Below are 20,880 nucleotides of genomic sequence, written 5' to 3'. Positions count from 1 at the left end.
CAGAGCTTAATTTTTCATAACTAAACAAACAGAACAAAAACAAATACTAGCTAACTAAAAGTTAATAAAAAGCCTATAAATGAAATTGTAAATGATAGAATATGGAACGTTAAAAAACGCATAATTTTGTATTATTATAAATAAAAAGTTATAATATCGAGAAAAAAATGTATATATACTTGTATATGTAGTGTATTTTGTACAATCACTCGGCTTATGAATAGAACTTGAATCGTCTAATTAGTTTTTAAAAAGTATACAACTTATGAACAACAAAAAGACATTTACAGCACATCTAATCATAAAGCGAATAAATAAGTTATTCCGAAGACGACACACACAGAATTGAAGCGATAGACAAATCTGGATATCATCGTCATTATCATTATAATTGATTTGGCCACGGAGCTGGACTTGAATTGGCTTGGCTTGGTTTACTGAAACTTCTCTCCCAGGCCGCGTGTTTTGATGGCGAGCTCGGATAGATGTTGCTGCAGCAGACGCTTATTAACCTTCTCCCTAAACGAGAAAAAGTTTTATTTCTGAGCTACAAGCTTCAAAGAACCACCAACCTTAATATCAACGAGACGTATCGTGATTTTTCGGCATCTGTGATCAGTTGTGTAGGGAAATTGGGTGCCGCCATTACAGTTCGCAGCCATACAGCCAATTCTGCCGGATACTTTTTGTTGATGGCCAGAAATATGTCTGCAAACTTATCCACTTGCTGACGCGGTGTCACAAAGCCCACACAAAGCAGAGAAGTGCGCACGATCTCCTCCCCTGTCTTCAACACCGCCTCTGTCATGACTGGATAGTTCCGCGACTGCATTGTGAAATGTGTCACAAACTGTATGCTGGTTCGGATCGGTCCATTCTCGGGCAATGTCATGGCACGCAATGCGTAATATATAATACGATCGTAAGCAATTGTCTTATCATCCAGTGCCTGTGGTATTTTCTTAATGATTTGCGTGAGACTGGCATAAAACATTTCTATGGTATCGGCTATATTCGAGTAGCAATTTTCCGGTGTGGAGTCGAATAGCTTGAAGCTATGTAGGATGAACTGTACGAGCAATTGTTGCATCAGCGCCTTGCAGCTGTCATCCTTGTAGAAAATAATAATTGCGGTCTTCGAGATTTCTAGAGTGGGTGCACAGCAACGTGCCTGGAACAGCGAGACGATGAAATAGCACAGATCCTGCAGCATGGGCCTGAAGCTGGCCTTCAAATTAACGATGGCATGTTTCAACGCACTGCAGGCCGTCTAAAAGGACATAACTTGTATTATTATTGTGATTTATGGCTTTCAGTTGACTACTTTATGACAAATGATGGTTTTTCTTTTAAATAAATAAAATAAATTAAACTTGAAGTTCCACAAAATGGAAGAGTGGAAGAGATTAGACAATATATGTATGAATCTTACCTCCAGCACATCAAGTTCCTCCACAAATAGCTCGGCTATTTGCCGAAATATCGGCATAGTTTTTTGCATCACCATCAGTACTGGTTGTACATTCTCAAAGTCTTGAGAGCCATCACATTCATTCAAATCGGTGTTGAGCGAGGAAAAGAGCGTCGAGATCATGTTGAGTCTGAAAATTACGCGTATGCGTGCCGCTGGTGACTTCTGTAAAGGGAGTAGTAGGGCTAGTATTACCAATTTAAGGGTCCACAATTATTCTGAACTTACAGCTTCTGCTTGGCAAATGGCTTGTAATTCTTCAAAGCACGGACTGACTATCATGTCCAAATATCTGGGAATTTCGTCGGGTGGCAACAGACTCATTAGTTTGCCAATGCTGAACATAAGACGCACCGAGTCTGAGTTTTTCATGCGACCAGACATGAGCGTTGCATGACAAGCGTTGAGCAATGGCTCCGCATAGGGTTTCATTTGCAGTTGACAATCACGGCAGAGCTCCTTGAGACCCAGCGTGGCTTGTGCGGACATGGGTGAGTTGAGACCTCGGACTAGCAATTCAATAGCAGCGGGTATATAACTGGGATTCTCCATCAGCCAGGAACAAAAGGAACCGATTGTTTCGAGCGCAGTCCCCAGTAGCTTCTGATTTAGTTTCTCGTATGGTATTTCGGAGAGTACGCGCATCAATTTTGGTATCTGTTTGGACTCCTCACCGCCAAAATGCTCGGCTACCGATTGAAAGGCGAAAATACAAGCCTCCAGCTTAGTCCAACGTGTAGGATTTGTTTGTAGCTCGGAAATCGCCTCGTCAAGCATCTGTGCCAATATTTCCAAAATATAGTCATGAAGAACATCATAGCAACACATCTAGGAGTAGAGGAGTACATTAAAAAAGGTGCACAAGAACTGGCTTATAATGGCCTTACAAACGTATCGGATATATCCTGTCGATAGCAACGAAAGCATTCCAAATCATCGGAATTCCATTTATCAATAGTATTCTCATCCGGCTGCTCAGATTTTCGCACCAACACACTAGTTAGATGGGCATAAAGGGGCTTTATGAACTCCCAGCATTGCCGTTTCTGCTCCTCTACCGGTATGGCAAACACCTCGTCCTGCAGCATGTACCAAAACGCCATAGCCATATTGCTGCAGGACTCCTCCACAGGGTAGATGCCTGGCTTGTCGGTACATTGCAGTATCTCATGCACCATGCGGCACCATAGAGCGCCCAGTTCTGGATCCGTAGCCGATAGTCCACTGAGAAACAGATGCGAATGACGTTCGACAGCAGACACAAAAAGTGTATATATATTGACAATGATATCCTCATTATTGTTATCCCGCTTCCATTCCACTTTGGTTATTTCCGTGAGCGAGTCCAGGAACATTTGGATGAGCACAAACGCCGACTTGGGATAATTGTGGCAATCCGGCTGGATAATAATGTAGACCAGGGTCTTGAGACAATTCTCAGATAGCTCGTTGTCGTCAGCAGACATGCAGCCATCGCCGTCAGGATTACGAACACAGGGCCAATAGCACTTGTTGACCACATCGAGGAGAACGGCTGTAGCGCTGGAGCAGGCCTCAATGCAGTAGCCAATATTTCTGCAATATATTAGAAATATCTCAATCCCAATTGGCTATGGTAATGACGTAGTTATACACACTTTATCCAAGTACCGATGCACTTAACAGCGCGGGACATATTGTTGTAGCACTCCGAATCCCACTCACGGTTCAATTGCTCCTTTAGGTAATTCTCAGTGGTTTGCATCACCAATGGAGTGCGTTTGCCAATCTCATTACGCAATGTGACGCGCTTCACCGAGGTATGTACGGCTTGCGCCTCCTCCGGTATTGCCTGCAACACCTCCAGCATGATCCATATCTGCATGTCGGCGCTGACATTGGGAATGCGCTGATTCTGGAACGTGTCTATCACCTCCTCAACGGCCATAGGCCATTCATTCAACATGTGTACGATGTAGGCACTCAACTGCAATTTTCAAACATATACACTAAAGTAATTACGAGGATTGACATCTACCCACTGCTATGCACAAACGATTCAGCACTATCTTTGGCCCTCCAGCAAATTGCACAATAGTTTCCAGTATTTTCTGCTTCAGTTCCTCCCGATTCTCTGGTGGCACCTCATGCCAGTGTTTCATTAACTTCGAGTGCAACGTAATTGCGCCAAAAAACTGAACCTCTTGGCTCTACAAAAAGTTAATCATTTGCTTGGTTGTTTCAAGTGCTGAATTTTTCTTCTCTCACCTTGCCAATCTGCATTAGCTGCCAGGAAAATTGCCATGCCTGTGAGCTGTTCTCCGCCTTTGTGAGCCATTCGTGGGTTATCGCCTGCTCCTGTGTGGTTTTGGAGCTGTAGAAAACAACAACGGCCTCCTCTAAACGTGCTATATCTATGGCATCCATTTGGACTGTGTTGGCGGCCAAGCGAATTTGGCTGCTCAGATTTCAAGTTATCGTATTTAAAATTGTGTATATGGCAAATTTGTCCCGAATGAATCGGCCCGAGGCCCCTTGATTATAGAGCAATCGGATTCGCAACGAAAAGTTTTTGCTGCCTGCTCTTCTTCTTTTCTCCTATTGACAGTTAGTGATGTGTGGTTTCGTTCGGCACAAGTTCAATTGAACGGAGTCCAACCGCAGAATTCAGACATTAATAATTAAAGCATAATTGTTTTTAAAAGACATATATGCGTTGAATGTATTTAATTTTTCTTTTTGGCTCACTGCATAGTTTAATATAAGATGTTTTGTGACTACTAAGTAGCTGAACTACTCTTCATATTTAAAATGAACCTGTACGGGGTTGCCCCATCTGTCAAAATTCGAAGCACAATTGCTTGACTTAATTCAAATATATGTACATATGTATTTTCAGATTTCAATTCATTGCTTTCGCTTTTTCATATGTATGTAAAATTTTCAGCATTATGTAATTCAAATGTGTATGTAACAATAAAAATAAATAGGCACTTATTTATATATGTACAAAACATCATTAGAAACTAAAAACGAGCTTCCAAAAACAATATTTCAGCCTAGAACCCTGCGCCTGTATGAACTCCTTGCTATCCCGATCCACATAAACCGTGAGCTGCTCATTTTCGCAAAGTGTGGAAACTTTTATTGCTGATTCAAAGTTTTTAGTTTTGAGCAGATCGCGCTTTACGACACACCACTTCAACGTTGACAAGCTGACATTTTGCAGCTCCAGCAACTGAAAGATACTAGCAATGTCCTTATGTTGAACTGCTTGAGGCACAACCACACAACTCTTGACTAGATCGAAGTAGTTTATGAAGTTGGCGCACTTGAAGGGAGACAAATTACATGTCGCCTTATTGATCCACTCACATGTTTCATTATCTTCACAAATAACCCACAGCTTTTGCTCATGCAGAGTTATGGAGGCCTGATCATTGAAATTTAAACGATTGCTAGCTTCGGAGGTCTCAAAGAGTTTATAAAAGTGCACCATTAGACGATCAAGCTCCGCCTGTTTTATGCCACCGAGCTCGTTAGTAATAATCAAAGCATAGCGACGATTTTCTGGTGTTAGATTTAAATATTCTGGTATTTCCGATGGGTGTTGAAGTGAATCTTTTGTTGGATTCATAGGAGACGGTATTGTAGCTGATTCTTTCACAACATCATTTTCTCTTGGTAGATTTATAGGAGACGAATTTGTGGCTGATTTGTTCACAACTTCCTTTTGCTTTGGTGGATTTATAGGGGGCGATATTGTGGCTGATTGCTTCGCAACTTCCGGTTGCTTTAACGGATTTATAGGAGACGAAATACTGGACAATTCCTTCGCAGCAACCTCCGGCGTTATGAGGAACCTGAAATGTTCGGTACAGTAATGTATAATAAATATAAATTAAATAAAACTTATATTTTATACCTTTTAGGGGAGACCGAGACTCTGTTCTCTTCGACTTCCTTGCGCTTTCTCGTACTTTGTGAGCGATGATTGCCTTCATCATTAGAGCTTTCGGAGCTACTGCTGCTGCTGCTACTTTGATCATCGCTCGAATCGGTGTTTGTTGAGTGCCAAGAGTCCTCCGAGTCAGGGATAACTTCTGTATACTTTGGCAACTGATCGATTTGCCGCTTTCTGTCAGCAACAGGCGAATTAAAAAAGTCAGTTTGCATATCTCCTTCGCTGTCAGTGTAGAATTGGAGAAAACAAGCAAATTCTTTTTTATTATACAAATAAATTGCGGCCCCATTGATGTTTTGCAGATCTCGCAAGATTGCATCCAATTTCTCGTTGTCACCCAATATTCTGGACAGGGTATGAATTTCCTGATTCTCGACAGGAATATCTACATAATCAATCACTCGTTGTTTTAGCGCCAGAACATCCAAATTCTCATCAATATGAAAAATATGGGGTGCCTAGAAATATAAAAATGTTGTAACATCGCTAACGGTACAACCATACCAGTTCAAGCTTACCCCTTCAGCTTCAAGCTTAATTTTAACAAACATAGCTTTGAAAATTCGCTTCTTGATAACAAAAAAAAAAAACAAATATATAATTTAAAATAAAATAAATTAAATGCGTGTGTCTCCGCACAACCACCACTCAGCAGAAATTAAATTCACATGTACCAAAACAGTTATTGATAGTGCTGCCATATCGCTACCATTTCTAGTGCTGGTCAACGCAACACCTGAGTTGTCATTTGCAAGGTGTCGAGTCGACGACGTAAGACATTGGTGACTAAATTGTATTTCGCATGGAAAATGATGCACATGCAACGAATAATGTAAAAAAATAGTGCAAACTAGTGTCATACGGGTTACAAAAATTGCCGCCGCCGCTTTAGCATATGAATTTAGTTAGCGTGCAAGTTGTTTACATCACAACGTAAACTTAGCGCACAAGTGGCCACGGCTGTCGTTCTTGTTAGCAAAATAAGAAGGCTTAACGAAAATGTCTTCTTCGGCCATATTTGTGCTGGACGTGAAGGGAAAGGTGCTGATATCGCGCAACTATCGCGGCGACAACATCGACATGGCAGTGATAGATAAATTCATGCCACTGCTGATGGAGCGCGAGGAAGAGGGCTTAATCACGCCCATTTTGCAGACGGCAGAGACAACGTTTGCGTATATAAAGACGAACAACCTCTATATTGTATCCACCACGCCGCGCAACAAGAATGTCAACATAGCCCTGGTCTTTGTCTTTCTGCACAAAATCGCACAGGTGTTCATAGAGTATTTCAAAGAGCTGGAGGAGGAGTCCATACGCGACAATTTCGTCATAATATACGAGCTGCTCGACGAGCTAATTGACTTCGGGTATCCCCAAACAACAGACTCGAAGATATTGCAGGAGTACATAACGCAGGAGGGTCACAAGCTGGAGCTTCAGCCGCGCATACCAGTGGCTGTGACAAATGCCGTATCCTGGCGCTCCGAAGGTATTAAGTATAGAAAGAATGAGGTGTTCCTGGACGTCATTGAGTCTGTCAATCTGCTGGCCAATGCTAATGGCAATGTGCTGCGCAGCGAAATTGTGGGCGCAATCAAAATGCGTGTCTATTTGTCGGGCATGCCGGAGCTGCGTTTGGGCCTCAACGATAAAGTGCTCTTCGAAAGCACTGGACGCGGAAAATCAAAGTCTGTCGAGCTCGAGGATGTTAAGTTCCATCAGTGTGTGCGTTTGTCTCGTTTTGAGAACGATCGCACGATATCGTTTATACCACCAGATGGAGAGTTCGAATTGATGTCCTATCGCCTCAATACACATGTAAGGTCCCAAGCCGCTTATAAACACATGCATAGCGATAAATAATTGATATTTTTTTTTATTGCAGGTTAAACCTTTAATTTGGATCGAGTCGGTCATTGAGCGTCATGCGCATTCGCGCGTCGAATACATGATCAAGGCAAAATCTCAATTCAAGCGTCGTTCGACGGCCAACAATGTGGAAATCGTTATACCTGTGCCACCGGATGCAGACTCACCAAAATTCAAAACAACCATCGGCAGTTGCAAATATGCACCGGAGCAGAACGCCATAATTTGGACAGTTAAATCATTTCCTGGTGGCAAGGAGTATTTAATGCGCGCCCACTTTGGCCTGCCCAGTGTGGAGAGCGAGGACAATACGGAGGGCAAGCCACCCATACAAGTGCGCTTCGAAATACCATACTTTACTACATCGGGCATACAAGTGCGTTACCTTAAGATCATCGAGAAGAGCGGCTATCAGGCATTGCCTTGGGTCCGCTACATCACGCAAAACGGCGACTATCAGCTCCGCACCAACTGAGTCAAACTCGGCGCCCATGTCGTTAAGCATTCCATGCTTTCAAGCAACTTTTTAACAGCTGCCAACACAGCGGACGCCTCGTTCATCCTTGTTTACGCCTAGGTATTAACATATGTATGTATGTAGGAGTGGTATATTTAGATAGCTTCACATTGCGTGCCCGATACATATATTCACACCAACACCTTATTAAGTATGAGTACATCATTAAAGTCAAAGTATAATTATTGTATTGTTTGCGTATATGTATGTATATTATATGTAAATCAAACTAATAAATTTTAACACCTTTTTTCGAAAAAAAAAAACCTGTGTTAAGCAATATCAGCAGAGTATTTGAAGTTTTTGGGAATACGAGAGAGAACAAAAAGGCGAGTCCACAGAACAGAGAAAACAAAATAACAAATATAGGCATTGTAGTGATACCAATAATTGAATCTGAAATACAAACGACTATGCATTTTGCGAGTGAGTTTATATTATTTAAAATCTTTGCATAATTGAAGTCGATTTAAGAATTTTAAATTATTAGCTTTCTAAGTAGTGTGCATACCCCTAGCTGGTTACCACTAACTAATTACTTCAGTAGCTGCCAAGACTGTATTTGCTCTTGACTCTAGAATCAATTTTTTGTCGTATGATTTAAACAATTTTTTATAATTTTGGATTAATAGTTTATTTGAAGGATCGAGAAATAAAATACGTACACAAAATTCCGCCCTGGGCATATTTAAATAGGTGGTTCTGATGGACTGATGTCTCTCTAAATTATATCCCCTTTTAAACGAAACATCGTATATGTCGCACCTTAAAAATTCAACAACGAAATTATATACAATAATTATATATTTTAAGTCAGTTTGCGTTTGAACTTACATAAATGGTCTGACTAATATGTGGATTTTCCGGTCACTCAAGCAGTACAATGGACTCAGCAGTGTAGTTCTGGAAGAAGGAATTGAGATAGGATTGTAGTTATAATTATAATTAATATTCCTATGTATTTATAAAGCTTACTTATTTTCTGTAGGCTCTTTGAGTATTCACTGCCTTCTTCCGGCTTATTACATTGACCATAATTATCAGAAGTGCAATCAAATCGATTTAAATGATGCCGAAAAGCAAACGAAGTGCAATATTTACTTTTTATCGACTAATCTGGTCGATCTCGGTCTGAGTTCTATATTACAGATGTCATCTGGCATCTTGTTCTTATGAACTAAACGTACGTGTCTTACGAAGGTATATTTTCGATCAAATCCACGGCCACATAATTTGCATGAAAAATATTTGATTTCTGAATGCCTACATTGCGCACAATAATTCCCTCTTTTGGGGACTTGACTTTGCTCCGCTGATGTTACATCTTCATTTTCAATTGGATTTAAGTTTTCACTGCCTTCTTCCGGCTTATTACATTGACCAGAATTGTCAGAGCTGGAATAAAATCGCTTTAAAAGATGCCGACGGGCAAACAAAGTGCAATATTTACCTTTCATCGTCTAATCTGGTCGGTTGCGGTTCGACTTCCATATTACAGATGTCTTCTGGCACCTTGTTCTTATGAACTGATCGTATGTGTCTTAAGAAGTTGTATCTTCGGCCAAATCTCCGGTCACATAATTTGCAATAAAAACGTTCCTTTACGAAACACCCACATTTGTCACAAGAACTCTCGGTTTCGTGGACATAACTTCCCTCCGTTGTTGCTACGTCTTCAGTTTGTAATGGATTTAAGTTTTCACTGCCTTCTTCCGGCTTATTACATTCCCCAGAATCGTCAGAGCTGCAATAAAATCGATTTAAAAGATTCCGACAGGCAAACCAAGTGCAATATTTACGTTTCATGTACTAATTCGGTCGATTGGGGTCTGAATTCCATTTTACCGATGTCATCTGGCTTCTTGTTCTTATGGCATAATTGCATGTGTCTTACTAAATTGTATGTTCGATAATATCTAATGTCACATAATTTGCAAAGATAACGCCCGCTTTTTAAATGGCGGAGAAGGTGTTTTTCGTAAGATTCGCCGCTGGAAAATTGTTGCCTACATTTGCCACACAAATATTTTTTTTCTGGACATTACGGTTCCCCGTTGTTGCTACGTCTTCAGTTCGTAATGGATTTGAGTATTCACTGCCTTCTTCCGGCTTATTACATTCACCAGAATCGTCAGAGCTGCAATAAAATCGCTTTAAAAGATGCCGGCGGACAAATGGAGTGCAATATTTACCTTCCATTGTCTAATCTGTTCGATTGCGGTTTGACTTCCATATTACAGATGTCATCTGGCTTCTGGACCTTAGGAGATGGGTCAGACATTCTGAAAGAAATTTGTAATAGGAGATTACTGTTATCTTCTGCCCTTTTTCGGTCTCATTACTTAAATAAATAAACTTACTCGTGTTCCCTCCTTTCTTCATTCAGCATAGTATGTTTTCTAAAAGAGACGCGAATAAAAAACTGTTCTGGCTAAGGATTACGCTGAATAATATTTACGCCTCATGCTCTAATCTGGCCGCAACCGATATAAATTCCATATTACAGTTGTCATACGTGCAAGGAATGGACTTCTTTTCCTTATGATAACGCATGTGTCTCAGTAAGTTGGAATTTCGACCAAATACCCGGCCACATAATTTACAATATAAACGTCTTTTTACTAAACTGCCACCACAATCCTCGATTTTTTGGACATTACTTTCCTCCGTTGTTGCAACTTCTCCATTTTGCAATGGATTTAAGATTTCACCTGAATTGTTAGTGCTGCAATAAAATCGCTTTTAAAGATGCCAACGGGCAAAGGAATGGAATATTTACATTTCATCTGGCGTCTTGTCCTTATGAACTAAACATATGTGTCCTATGAAGTGGCATTTTCGTTCAAATGTGTGGCCACCTAATTTGCAATAAAAACGTGCAAATCGATTGTTTTTCAAATGTCTTCTGCAATAAACTCGTTTTTTAGAAACTGACGGGAAAACGAAGAGCAATATTTACTTTTCATGCTTTAATCTGTACGTTTGCGATGTAAATTTCTCATTACACTTGTCATGCCTACAAGGTAATAACTCCTTCCGCTCATGAAAGCTACGCAAGTGTCTTGCGAAATCGGATTTTCGATCATATTTAAGGTCACATAATTTGCAATGAAATCGTCCGTTTGCTAAATGCCGGAGAAGGTGTTTCTCGTAAAATTCGGTGTTGTCGAATTTTCGCCTGCATTTCTCACAAACATGTTTTCTTTTTCGGATTCTCCTTTGATGCATTGTTGCTTCTCCCACAATTTGTGGTGGATTTGAGTGCCCTATGCCATCTTCCGGGTTATCCCATACTCCAATACAGTCAGTGCTGCTGCAAACAACTCACTTTTTAAAGATGCCAACAGGAAAACGCAGTAAAAAATTTACCTTTCATGGATTTGACTTCCATTTGTTGTGGCTGGATCGGGACTCTTACCACATTCTCCCAGTTCATAAATTTCAAAACCAATATTAGTCCTATTGGAATTATCATGTACGTTTTTCAATAATCGCAGTTGAGTACTAATGCAACGTTCCCGGAAGGCAACCGCTTGGTCCAAATCAAAGCTGCACGGAATACAAATTTGATCTGGCATATTGGAAATGTCCTCCAACTTAAAAATGTGTACCATTAATAAATGTAAATTGATAAATAAAAATTAAAAACCAAGCTTACCCATAGCCCTGTCAGCGATTCTATGTGATGCCTTAAAACACCTCCGCCTTTTACAAAAATATTTTCGGCACCATCATATATAAATTCACCGCATAATCTGCATATGGACTGGCATGCCATATAATTAAGGCTTTCATCTGTCAAAAGATAATTAAGCGTTTGCTCTGTTGAAAAATCCATTTCGTTTAGTCAATTCTTATTTACTTTGGCGTCTTGCATTTTAAATCGATAGGTTGTATGACTAGGGATGTAAGTCGAAAGGTAAACATCAATATTGATATCTCTTTATAAAAAATCGATACATTGTCGACACTTCGCAAAAAAAAAATCGATGCATCGATGCTTTGAAATATTAACGTTCTATAGAAAAAGAGGCTCTTATTAGGATAAAATCAACGGAGGTTTCAAATCAAAAATGTTTCTATATTAAAAGAGGCTGTGATAGAATTTGACTTAATATTGTTAGCCAAGAAAGTTATTGTAATCGTGACTCCTGATGAATATTACATCAATAGATGTTTGTTCAAACATCATACTTCATTGTATATATTGTTAATGATTTGATCTTCACTTTAATTCGTTAACAATGTCACACCTAATATGCTTAATATTTTGTTTTTAAAACTATATAATTATTTTATTTTTAAGGAAACTATAAAAGTTCATCGATGTTTTTTGCGATGTTTCGGCTATGTATCGATTTTTTATAAAGAGACATCGATGGACATCAACAATGTTTTCCCTTCGACTTACATCCCTAGTGCGGCTGCACGAGCTTTATCGATAGGTCATACAAATTATCGACTTAAAATGGAAGACGCTAGAGTAACACAAATTGACTAAGCGAAATGGATTTTTCAACAGAGCAAAGGCTTAATTATCTTTTAACAGATCAAAGCCTTAATTATATGGCATGCCAGCCCATATGCAGATTATGCGGCGAATTTATACATTATGGTGCCGAAAATATCTTTGTAAAAGGCGGTGGTGTTTTAAGGCATCACATAGAATGGCTGACAGGGCTATGGGTAAGTTTTGTTTTTAATTTTTGTTTATCCATTTAAGTTTTGTTTTTAATTTTTGTTTATCCATTTACATTCATTAATGGGACACATTTTTAAGTTGGAGGACATTCCCAATATGCCAGATCAAATTTGCATTCCGTGCAGCTTTGATTTGGACCAAGCGGTTGCCTTCCGGGAACGTTGCATCAGTACCCAACTACGATTGTTGAAAGACGTACTTGATAATTCAGAAAGGACTAATATTGTTTTCGAAATATATGAACCGGGAGAAAGTGGTAAGAGTCCCGATCCAGCCACAACAAATGGAAGTCAAATCCATGAAAGGTAAATTTTTTACTGCGTTTTCCTGTTGGCATCTTTAAAAAGTGAGTTGTTTGCAGCAGCACTGACTATATTGGAGTGTGGGATAACCCGGAAGATGGCATAGGGCACACAAATCCACCACAAATTGTGGGAGAAGCAACAATACATCAAAGGAGAATCCGCAAAAGAAAACATGTTTGTGAGAAATGCAGGCGAAAATTCGATAACACCGAATTTTACGAGAAACACCTTCTCCGGCATTTAGCAAACGGACGATTTCATTGCAAATTATGTGACCTTAAATATGATCGAAAATGCGATTTCGCAAGACACTTGCGTAGCTTACATGAGCGGAAGGAGTTATTTCCTTGTAGACATGACAAGTGTAATGAGAAATTTACATCGCAAACGTACAGATTAAAGCATGAAAAGTAAATATTGCTATTCGTTTTCCCGTCAGTCTCTAAAAAACGAGTTTATTGCAGAAGACATCTGAAACGTGTTGTAAATTTTTATTGCAAATTATGTGACCGGAGAATTAAACGAAAACATGACTTTGTAAGACACATACGTGTAGTTCATAAGGACAAGAAGCCAGATGAAAGGTAAATATTGCACTTCGTTTGCCCGTTGGCACCTTTACAAGCGATTTTATTGCAGCGTTAACAATTCAGGTGAAATCTTAAATCCACTACAAAATGGAGAAGTTGCAACAACGGAGGGAAGTAATATCCCCGGAACCGATAGTTATTGTGACAAATGTGGGTGTTTCGTAAAGGAACGTTTTCATTGCAAATTATGTGACCGGAGATTTGCTCTAAGATTCAGCCTCGTTAGACACATACGATTTTATTGCAGCTCTGGCAATTCTGGTCAATGTAAAAAGCCGAAAGAAGGCAGTGAAAACTTAAATCCAATTCAAAATGAAAATGTAACAACATCGGAGCAAAGTCAAGTCCCCAAAAGAGGGAATTATTGTGCGCGATGTAGGCATTCAGAAATCAAATATTTTTCATGCAAATTATGTGACCGTGGATTTGATCGAAAAGACGACTTCGTTAGACACGTAGATATAGTTCATAAAGACAAGAAGCCAGATGACATCTGTAATGTAGAACTCAGACCGCAATCGACCGTATCAGTACATGAAACGTAAATATTGCACTTCTTTGGCCCGTCGGTATCTTTTAACGCGATTTTATTGCAGCTCTAACAATTCTGGTGAATGTAATAAGCCGGAAGAAGGCAGTGAATACTCAAATTCATTACAAACTGAATACAAACACGAGTAAGTTTATTTATTTAAGTAATGGGTCCGAAAAAAGACAAGATAACGTACCTCCTATTACAAATTTCTTTCAGAATACCTGCCTCATCTCCTAAGGACAAGAAGCCAGATGACATCTGTAATATCAGTCAGACCGAAGTCAGACCGCAATCGAACAGATTAGACAATGGAAGGTAAATATTGCACTCCATTTGTCCGTCGGCATCTTTTAAAGGAGATTTTATTGCAGCTCTGACGATTCTGGTAAATGTAATAAGCCGGAAGAAGGCAGTGAATACTCAAATCCATTACAAACTGAATACAAACACGAGTAAGTTTATTTATTTAAGTAATGGGACCGAAAAAAGACAGAAGATAACGTACCTCCTATTACAAATTTCTTTCAGAATACCTGCCCCATCTCCTCCTCGCGAACGTAAACTGACATTTAAGACAGAAGCCAGTGAACACTCAAATCCATTACAAACTGCAGACGTAGTAATAACGAGGCGAACTCAAATTCGCAAAAAAAAATATTTGTGTGGCAAATGTAGACAACGATTTGGCACCCGCGAATCTTACGAAAAACACCTTCTTCTGCATTCAAAATATGGACGTTTTCATTGCAAATTATGTGACCTTAGATATGAGCGAATACGCAATTTCGAAAGACACATGCAATTATATCATAAGGTCAAGAATCCAGATAAGACCTGTAATATGCAACTTAGACGGCAACCGAACAGATTTGTTGATGAAAGGTAAATATTGCACTTCGTTAGCCCGTCGGACTCTTTTAAATAGTTTTTATTGCAGCTCCGACAATTCTGATGAATCTGATAATCTGGAAGAAGGCAGTGAATAGGGATGTAAAAAAAAAAACCATCGATGTATCGAGAATCGAAGATGTGTCGATGTTTTCTTTTGCTTACGATGTATCGTCGAACTGTCGATGTTTGTCCAAATAAAATTTATTTTTAATAAAATTGATCGTTTAGTTAAGGATAATAAATTATAAACATTATTAAATGGCTTTACCATTTGGGAATGTGCATATTTCACATATCCTGAAAAATGAAGAAAAAACATTAATATATATCTTTCGAAAAAAAACAAACGTCTTCATCAATATTATTTATAACAAACCCCGTTGGGTTAAACCCATGGACAAATACATAGAATATTAACAGCTTAAGCTTAATAAATGCACTTTTGATAGAGTCTTTCAGTTGTTGTCTCCAGATTTGAACCTCTTGTTAGTTTCTAATGTTTAAAGTTCTTTAGCGGATAATTATCCTTATGGGCCTCCACATGTTGCTCCAACTCGTTCATCTGATCCTGCAAATGCGTCGGCATTTCAGCGTAAACCCCTTCGAACATTTCACGCCAATTGGGCTTAAGTTTCTTTTCAGATACGGCGATTTGTTTCAGAACCTGCTTGCGCACATCCTTGACGTATTCATTTTCTTTGGCCTCATTGAACCAGCCCTTGTGCACCATATATCGCTTCAGCTTGGATATGGGGTGCTCCACCGAGTTCCATACTTCAATTTCATCTGCCGGGCGATAGGCGGTACTGTCGTCCGATGTGGAGTGATGGCCCACACGATATGCCATAGCTTCAAGCACAATCGGCTTATTCTCGCGCAGGACAAACTCACGCGCCACTTTCATGGCGTTATAGACAGCAAATACATCGGTGCCATCGCATCGAATGGTGGCAATTCCATAGGCTGGACCACGTGCTGCGATGCCATCGCCATTGTATTGCTCGTGGGAGGGAGTGGATATAGCAAAGCCATTATTTCTACAGAAGAGAATCACAGGACAGTCTAAGGTCGACGCAAAATTGAAGGCGGCATGCGCATCACCCTCGGATGCAGCGCCCTCACCAAAATAGCAAACCACACAAGCATCATTTTTTGGTCGGCATTTCAAGGCATATGCAGTTCCAACTGCCTGAGGCATTTGTGTGGCTAAAAGGCAATTCAAAACATTATACTTTAGTGAGCCAAAAATATGTGGACCACTTACTTAACGGACTGGAGATGGTGACAAAGTTGAGCTCCTTTGAACCATAATGCACGGGCATTTGCTTGCCACGTCCAACGTCCTCATCATTACCATAGCACTGATCAATAAACTGATCTATTTTAAATCCACGCCAGACCAAAACGCCTGCCTCACGATACTGCCCATAGATAATGTCACGCAATTCCAGCGCAGCGGCGCTTCCAATATGTGAAGCCTCCTCACCAAAGTTGGTCATGTAAAAGGAGATGCGTCCCTGCCGCTGCGATTCATACAGAATTTTATCCATTGTGTTTAGGAGAACCATGTCGCGAAACATTTTCTCCACCACCTCCTGTCCAAGTCGTGGATCCTGAGTGGGATCGGCTATTTCCCCCTCGCGATTCAACACACGATAAATTGGAATGGGCGCATAATCCTGCGGCATCGTCAACTTTAATTGATTCACGAAAGGTGCTGCTCTGGCGCCTGGAAACATGGCCTGTCCATAGTTGCGTTTTCCCTCTACCAGAGCAGTGGTCTAAGAACGGTAGCATGCCAGTGTATTAATTATTTAAATTCATTTAAATGTACATACCAGCCTATGTTGTCGCAGTCTCGCCGCCCGGGTGATTATCTTGGTTGGATTCCGCAGGAACAGCATGTTTAATATTTACAAATTATGCGAACTTGCGTAATTGACAATGTGTTCTGTGTTGGTAAGTGTTAAAGGTGTCAATTGCAGGGGTCCGGCAACTCTTGGACTGTTATTATTGTTTTCGCACAATGCGCATTGCCGAGAAGTCCAATTGCATTACAGAATCACAGTTCTGGCATGGAATTGCAATTTTGATATCAAATTACCACGCGTTGAACAAACAAATATTCCAGGTGCTAATTACACAGGTAGAAAAGTTCCAAAATGGCCAAAAACTTAATGTTGATTCTAATGAAGAGGAACTTCAGCTGCAGCTGCAGAAAGAAACACGCACTTGCGAAAGCTTTAAAATCCTTTTCAAATTGCTGACAAAAAAACTGGCAAATAATGTCCTGGCCACAGGAGTTGTGGGTAAATACATGATACATATGTATGTATGTACATATATGCTAACGACATTTAAATGAATTGAATTTGTTTGCAGACTTCAAGCAACGCACATACGAATGTCATTTCCCGAATGAGTCCTTTGATGACTTTCTGGTGCGCTGGCATGAATCAGAGCTCGAAGTCAAGATGCTGACAGAACGGCCAGCTGCTAAACAAGGCAACCGTTGGGCTGAGTTTGTTTTACTGCCCAAGCTGTTGAGTTGGTCGCAGAGCAAGTCTGAGGGGACAGGTCAGGCACAGCCAAGCAAATCCTTGAAGCTGGTCGATGTGGAAAAGTACAATGATCTATACAAGGCCCTTAAACATCGCCATGCACAGCGTTTACTCACAGTAAGTAAAGAGACAATTAAGGAAACACAATGTAACAAATACGACAATTTCAGTACTGGCAAGAGGTCAAGGAGTCCACAGATCCCTTAAAATTCATCTATGAGGACTTGGCCATAGCCGCCTATCTAATAACGCTGTGGAGCTGCACGCAAAACGAGCCATCTGCGTGTGTATTTGCCGATTTGGGCTGTGGCAACGGACTGCTCGTCCACGTGCTAAATGCAGAGGGCTATAAGGGCTATGGCTTTGACATACGCAAACGCAAGCTGTGGACGCACTATCCAGCAGATATTCAACTCTTTGAGCTGGCAATAGAGCCGAAGGCTGTCAGTTTGCCATCGGATGTAAATTGGTTGATTGGCAATCACTCCGACGAGCTATCACCCTGGCTGCCAGTTTTGGCGGCTCGCCTTCGAACCAAATACTTCCTACTACCCTGCTGCCCTTTTGAGCTGTCGGGCCTTAAGTTTCAACGTCGAAATACCGGCATAAGTGCCTACCAGGACTTCTTTCAATATGCGCGGCAATTGTCGGAGAAATGCGGCTTCGAAACGCTCGAGGATCGGCTCAAAATACCAAGCACCAAGCGAATGGCCTTAATCGGACTAAAATGTAGCAAAACATATGCAGATATCGAATATTATGTACAAGAGGAGCTGCGTAAATATGCGACAGGGGATGAGGATAATGGCATGTCCGTAAGACTGCGCGAAAAGACGGAGTTAGTCAGAAACTGCACCAAAGTGGAAAGAACCATTCTAGACTTTTTGGTGCTGAAAATCTTCAAAATGTTACTGGATAATAGCAGTGGCAGTGAAGCCGCTACCTGGAATCCTGGAAAAAAACTTAGCATGCGCGAAATAGCCCAGTCGCTGACCCGAGAAGAGCTGCGTGGCATTAAATCAGAGTGCGGCGGCATTAAGACGCTGCTGCGTAACAAACACGAAGTGTTCCAGTTTTGCGGCAGCGATCTGATAGGGATCCGTCAGCCCATATCCTGTGCGGGTCTGCATGCCAGCAAGGCCCACACAATCAAGCGACGCGCTTGCTTTTTCAAATTAAATCATCCGCAGGGTTGTCCGCTAAGTGACGAAGAGTGTTCCTTTGTACATTAGTTGGAAATAGTTTAGAAACTAATAATAAAAATGAAACATCTTTTTCAGAATGATCGATCTTTGTGTATTTTTTTTTTAAAATGTCAAAAGGGAAAAGAAACAAAATATGGTTTTACAATTAAATTATCTTTTGACTAAGGGAGAATTAAACTTATAAATTGAATTTGTCCTTAAATCAAATCTTTAAGATCAGAAAATAATTTAAAGAACACACCTCATAAAAAATATACATAGTTCATACTTTGAAAATGAAATGAATATTTAAAATGTATACCTCGTAATAACAACCAATATCTGTAAAACTAGTTATTTTAAAAGAATTATGTCTTCTAAGTCCATCCATCTAAGTAAATAACAAACGAAATGAATTTCAATTTTAATATATTTATGGTGCTTTGTTTTTTTGTCTACAATTGTTAATTGGAATTGAAGTATATAATCGTATTGTTTTTCTATAAATATGAAAAAATTTCATGTTCGTCTGTTAAGCATTGTTTTTAAACTATTTTAGCGGGAGCTGTCGGAGCTGTTGCTGCGGCGACGACGACGTATGGGTGAACGTGAACGACGGCGCGGGGAGCGACGACCGCGCGGCGGTGATGGTCGACGTCCACCTCGATTGTTAAACCGATTGAATTGTGGGGGGGACCGCCAACGACCACCGGGAGGACGACGCATTTGGGGCGATGGACGCCGCATCGGCGGTCGCTGTTTCGGCACAATAACGGGCGATACTGTGATCTCCTGGCCATCAATTTGTCCGCCATCCATGTGCTTCATAGCCGACTCACAGTCCTCAGGCGTGCCATACTCAACAAAAGCGATGCCGCGTCCGAAATTCGGATGATATCGGTCGGTAGGGAACTCTACGTTCTTTATATCGCCAAAACTGCTAAATATCTCCAAGACATGCTCCTTCGTCACGTTCCGGGTCAAACGACCGACATGTATGCGCACCGGCTTTGGTGTCGGGGACCTCGACCGGGTGCGAGAACGTGAGCGTTCTCGGCGTTTTGGTGGTGGTGTGCGTTCTGCGGAGCCACGACCTCGACGTCGGGGCGAACGGGAACGGCTGGCGGAGCGGGAACGCTCGCGTTTTATATTATTGCTCTCGGTGGCGCGTTCAGTGGAGCTGCGACGCACTCGATCTCTGGAGCGGGTACGACTGCGTGGCAAGCGTTCCCGTTCAGTGCGCTCTCGGTCTCGTTCGGTATCTTTGCGGGCCTTGCTAGTGGCACGGGGAGATTTAGTTACCCGTCGTGGCGAACGGGACGCATCCTTAGCTGAGGCACCGACGCGTCGGCGATCCTTCTCACTTCGATCCGAATCGCTCGACGATGAAGACGAAGAGCTGGATGAATCACTAGAGCTGCTCGAGCTTGATCGTGAGTCTGAACCGCTACTACTGCGTGAGGAGCTGCTGTCAGATGAGCTGTAAACGTTTACATAAATTTCAATAATTATTTATTGTATTATAAACAATTACTGTATGTACAAACCTGCTTCTGGAGTCGCTGCTTGAGGAAGCAGAGCCACGTCGTTTGCGCTCTCGCTCCCTGCGAGTCGAGTTGGAAGAAACCGCCTTCGCGTCCTTCTCTTTGTTATCCTTCTGGTCCTTCTCACCCTCAGCAACGGGAGAGTGGGCACGCGCCCTAAAATGGTTCAATGAAAAATTTATGATAATTAAGTTGTTGTGCAAATAAAATTCAATTCTTACATTTCGAGTGAGTGCTTTGAATTTTTCCACGAAGAGAGCTAGTCAAATTAATAAAACAACAATAACGCCGCAGCCGGCAAAATTACTTCTTAAAATTTACTTCACAAATTGTAAATGGCGTTGGTTCGACGTGAAAACACAGGGTGTGTAAAGTACAAGATATTGGTTAAGTGGACAGCTCTGAATACGTACATTGTTATAGTATTTAAATACAACAACTATGAATTGTGCTTTTAAATCTGTGTTCCCATTTATCTTGTTTTTTTAAATAAACGTAAATTTTCTAACTATTAAAGGAGTTTTGCTTACAAATAGGATGACCTGAAAATACCGAGTATTTTATGTTTTAAAATACCAACTGTGTATGGTTATTTATTTTGAAATTTTGGTCATACTCATTGTCGCGACTAAACTTTACAGCACTGTCTGTATAGAATATCTTTTGTCAGGTTGGTGGATCAAAAGGTAAACTCCCATAAAATTGAAAATACAAATTTAGTTTTATTAGCCAAGTGCAAATTGTATTTGCTGTGGATTTTTATTG

The 20,880-nt window shown here is 40.7% G+C and overlaps 8 protein-coding genes across 12 annotated transcripts; 3 read left to right on the top strand and 5 right to left on the bottom strand.

Moving 5' to 3' along the window:
- Window positions 1-158: 158 nt before the first annotated feature.
- On the bottom strand, window positions 159-4,023 carry LOC115623544 (importin-13). Its single transcript, XM_030517930.1, has 8 exons — window positions 3,719-4,023; window positions 3,493-3,660; window positions 3,109-3,437; window positions 2,359-3,046; window positions 1,700-2,299; window positions 1,433-1,636; window positions 573-1,270; window positions 159-519 (listed from the first exon to the last, which is right to left on the bottom strand). The coding sequence occupies exons 1-8, from the start codon at window positions 3,875-3,877 to the stop codon at window positions 435-437; spliced, it is 2,931 nt and encodes a 976-aa protein (XP_030373790.1). The 5' UTR covers window positions 3,878-4,023; the 3' UTR covers window positions 159-434.
- Window positions 4,024-4,415: 392 nt separating this feature from the next.
- On the bottom strand, window positions 4,416-5,971 carry LOC115624068. The gene is made up of 3 exons (XM_030518654.1): window positions 5,933-5,971; window positions 5,376-5,872; window positions 4,416-5,313 (listed from the first exon to the last, which is right to left on the bottom strand). Exons 1-3 carry the CDS (start codon window positions 5,963-5,965, stop codon window positions 4,470-4,472), a joined length of 1,374 nt encoding a protein of 457 aa, XP_030374514.1. The 5' UTR covers window positions 5,966-5,971; the 3' UTR covers window positions 4,416-4,469.
- Window positions 5,972-6,181: 210 nt separating this feature from the next.
- LOC115623584 (AP-1 complex subunit mu-1) lies at window positions 6,182-8,055 on the top strand. Its single transcript, XM_030517984.1, has 2 exons — window positions 6,182-7,235; window positions 7,303-8,055. The coding sequence occupies exons 1-2, from the start codon at window positions 6,414-6,416 to the stop codon at window positions 7,759-7,761; spliced, it is 1,281 nt and encodes a 426-aa protein (XP_030373844.1). The 5' UTR covers window positions 6,182-6,413; the 3' UTR covers window positions 7,762-8,055.
- Window positions 8,056-8,426: 371 nt separating this feature from the next.
- Window positions 8,427-11,650, bottom strand: LOC115623744 (transcription factor Ouib-like). 3 transcript variants are annotated; one of them, XM_030518259.1, is made up of 12 exons: window positions 11,462-11,650; window positions 11,173-11,399; window positions 10,763-11,116; window positions 10,583-10,708; window positions 10,262-10,528; window positions 10,164-10,202; window positions 9,996-10,085; window positions 9,603-9,940; window positions 9,254-9,547; window positions 8,779-9,198; window positions 8,638-8,706; window positions 8,427-8,568 (listed from the first exon to the last, which is right to left on the bottom strand). In XM_030518259.1, the coding sequence occupies exons 1-8, from the start codon at window positions 11,639-11,641 to the stop codon at window positions 9,757-9,759; spliced, it is 1,467 nt and encodes a 488-aa protein (XP_030374119.1). In that variant the 5' UTR covers window positions 11,642-11,650; the 3' UTR covers window positions 8,427-8,568; window positions 8,638-8,706; window positions 8,779-9,198; window positions 9,254-9,547; window positions 9,603-9,756. The 3 variants fall into 3 exon arrangements, with proteins under 3 accessions (XP_030374119.1, XP_030374120.1, XP_030374121.1); XM_030518260.1 differs by having other exon boundaries at window positions 10,763-11,113; XM_030518261.1 differs by having other exon boundaries at window positions 10,583-10,705; window positions 11,462-11,644.
- A 628-nt stretch (window positions 11,651-12,278) lies between these two features.
- LOC115623743 (zinc finger protein Xfin-like) lies at window positions 12,279-15,054 on the top strand. 3 transcript variants are annotated; one of them, XM_030518257.1, is made up of 10 exons: window positions 12,279-12,489; window positions 12,584-12,810; window positions 12,870-13,220; window positions 13,275-13,394; window positions 13,450-13,941; window positions 13,997-14,077; window positions 14,152-14,250; window positions 14,307-14,387; window positions 14,464-14,817; window positions 14,873-15,054. In XM_030518257.1, the coding sequence occupies exons 1-10, from the start codon at window positions 12,310-12,312 to the stop codon at window positions 14,919-14,921; spliced, it is 2,034 nt and encodes a 677-aa protein (XP_030374117.1). In that variant the 5' UTR covers window positions 12,279-12,309; the 3' UTR covers window positions 14,922-15,054. The 3 variants fall into 3 exon arrangements, with proteins under 3 accessions (XP_030374117.1, XP_030374116.1, XP_030374118.1); XM_030518256.1 differs by having other exon boundaries at window positions 12,867-13,220; XM_030518258.1 differs by lacking the exons at window positions 12,279-12,489; window positions 12,584-12,810; window positions 12,870-13,220 and having other exon boundaries at window positions 13,373-13,394; window positions 13,464-13,941.
- A 121-nt stretch (window positions 15,055-15,175) lies between these two features.
- Window positions 15,176-16,777, bottom strand: LOC115623746 (2-oxoisovalerate dehydrogenase subunit alpha, mitochondrial). Its single transcript, XM_030518262.1, has 3 exons — window positions 16,665-16,777; window positions 16,091-16,607; window positions 15,176-16,032 (listed from the first exon to the last, which is right to left on the bottom strand). Exons 1-3 carry the CDS (start codon window positions 16,728-16,730, stop codon window positions 15,320-15,322), a joined length of 1,296 nt encoding a protein of 431 aa, XP_030374122.1. The 5' UTR covers window positions 16,731-16,777; the 3' UTR covers window positions 15,176-15,319.
- Window positions 16,778-16,852: 75 nt separating this feature from the next.
- Window positions 16,853-18,672, top strand: LOC115623975 (probable tRNA (uracil-O(2)-)-methyltransferase). The gene is made up of 3 exons (XM_030518546.1): window positions 16,853-17,135; window positions 17,209-17,504; window positions 17,558-18,672. Exons 1-3 carry the CDS (start codon window positions 16,853-16,855, stop codon window positions 18,617-18,619), a joined length of 1,641 nt encoding a protein of 546 aa, XP_030374406.1. The 3' UTR covers window positions 18,620-18,672.
- Window positions 18,673-18,983: 311 nt separating this feature from the next.
- On the bottom strand, window positions 18,984-20,491 carry LOC115623571 (RNA-binding protein with serine-rich domain 1-A). Its single transcript, XM_030517967.1, has 3 exons — window positions 20,337-20,491; window positions 20,119-20,271; window positions 18,984-20,051 (listed from the first exon to the last, which is right to left on the bottom strand). Coding segments are annotated over exons 1-3 (1,080 nt in total). The 5' UTR covers window positions 20,339-20,491; the 3' UTR covers window positions 18,984-19,126.
- Between the last annotated feature and the right edge of the window lie 389 nt (window positions 20,492-20,880).

Source organism: Scaptodrosophila lebanonensis, unplaced genomic scaffold (genome assembly GCF_003285725.1).
Source record: "Scaptodrosophila lebanonensis strain 11010-0011.00,11010-0021.00 unplaced genomic scaffold, SlebRS2 tig00000053-arrow-pilon, whole genome shotgun sequence".
Lineage (NCBI taxonomy): Eukaryota > Metazoa > Arthropoda > Insecta > Diptera > Drosophilidae > Scaptodrosophila > Scaptodrosophila lebanonensis.
This window is presented reverse-complemented; position numbering and strand designations above follow the sequence as displayed.

What these genes read in the sequence shown, in the direction of transcription:
- LOC115623744 (XM_030518259.1), bottom strand. Translation starts at nt 11,641, where the DNA reads ATGGATTTTTCAACAGAGCAAACGCTTAATTATCTTTTGACAGATGAA. An exon ending in TACAGATTAAAGCATGAAAA is followed by an intron (nt 10,709 to 10,762) that starts GTAAATATTGCT and finishes AGTTTATTGCAG; the next exon opens with AAGACATTTGAAAAACAATC. An exon ending in GCCAGATTAGAGCATGAGGC is followed by an intron (nt 10,203 to 10,261) that starts GTAAATATTATT and finishes CGTCTCTTTTAG; the next exon opens with AAAACATACTATGCTGAATG.
- LOC115623571 (XM_030517967.1), bottom strand. An exon ending in AGCAGCGACTCCAGAAGCAG is followed by an intron (nt 20,052 to 20,118) that starts GTTTGTACATAC and finishes AAACGTTTACAG; the next exon opens with CTCATCTGACAGCAGCTCCT.
- LOC115623584 (XM_030517984.1), top strand. Translation starts at nt 6,414, where the DNA reads ATGTCTTCTTCGGCCATATTTGTGCTGGACGTGAAGGGAAAGGTGCTG. An exon ending in CCTATCGCCTCAATACACAT is followed by an intron (nt 7,236 to 7,302) that starts GTAAGGTCCCAA and finishes TTTTTATTGCAG; the next exon opens with GTTAAACCTTTAATTTGGAT.
- LOC115624068 (XM_030518654.1), bottom strand. Translation starts at nt 5,965, where the DNA reads ATGTTTGTTAAAATTAAGCTTGAAGCTGAAGGG. An exon ending in TTAAGCTTGAAGCTGAAGGG is followed by an intron (nt 5,873 to 5,932) that starts GTAAGCTTGAAC and finishes TTATATTTCTAG; the next exon opens with GCACCCCATATTTTTCATAT. An exon ending in GTCTCGGTCTCCCCTAAAAG is followed by an intron (nt 5,314 to 5,375) that starts GTATAAAATATA and finishes CGAACATTTCAG; the next exon opens with GTTCCTCATAACGCCGGAGG.
- LOC115623743 (XM_030518256.1), top strand. Translation starts at nt 12,310, where the DNA reads ATGGATTTTTCAACAGAGCAAAGGCTTAATTATCTTTTAACAGATCAA. An exon ending in ACCGTATCAGTACATGAAAC is followed by an intron (nt 13,942 to 13,996) that starts GTAAATATTGCA and finishes ATTTTATTGCAG; the next exon opens with CTCTAACAATTCTGGTGAAT. An exon ending in CAAACTGAATACAAACACGA is followed by an intron (nt 14,388 to 14,463) that starts GTAAGTTTATTT and finishes AATTTCTTTCAG; the next exon opens with AATACCTGCCCCATCTCCTC.
- LOC115623975 (XM_030518546.1), top strand. Translation starts at nt 16,853, where the DNA reads ATGCGCATTGCCGAGAAGTCCAATTGCATTACAGAATCACAGTTCTGG. An exon ending in CCTGGCCACAGGAGTTGTGG is followed by an intron (nt 17,136 to 17,208) that starts GTAAATACATGA and finishes ATTTGTTTGCAG; the next exon opens with ACTTCAAGCAACGCACATAC. An exon ending in ATGCACAGCGTTTACTCACA is followed by an intron (nt 17,505 to 17,557) that starts GTAAGTAAAGAG and finishes CGACAATTTCAG; the next exon opens with TACTGGCAAGAGGTCAAGGA.
- LOC115623544 (XM_030517930.1), bottom strand. Translation starts at nt 3,877, where the DNA reads ATGGATGCCATAGATATAGCACGTTTAGAGGAGGCCGTTGTTGTTTTC. An exon ending in TGAATCGTTTGTGCATAGCA is followed by an intron (nt 3,438 to 3,492) that starts GTGGGTAGATGT and finishes TGAAAATTGCAG; the next exon opens with TTGAGTGCCTACATCGTACA. An exon ending in TACGTCTCGTTGATATTAAG is followed by an intron (nt 520 to 572) that starts GTTGGTGGTTCT and finishes TTTCTCGTTTAG; the next exon opens with GGAGAAGGTTAATAAGCGTC.
- LOC115623746 (XM_030518262.1), bottom strand. Translation starts at nt 16,730, where the DNA reads ATGCTGTTCCTGCGGAATCCAACCAAGATAATCACCCGGGCGGCGAGA. An exon ending in GACTGCGACAACATAGGCTG is followed by an intron (nt 16,608 to 16,664) that starts GTATGTACATTT and finishes TACCGTTCTTAG; the next exon opens with ACCACTGCTCTGGTAGAGGG. An exon ending in CACCATCTCCAGTCCGTTAA is followed by an intron (nt 16,033 to 16,090) that starts GTAAGTGGTCCA and finishes ATTGCCTTTTAG; the next exon opens with CCACACAAATGCCTCAGGCA.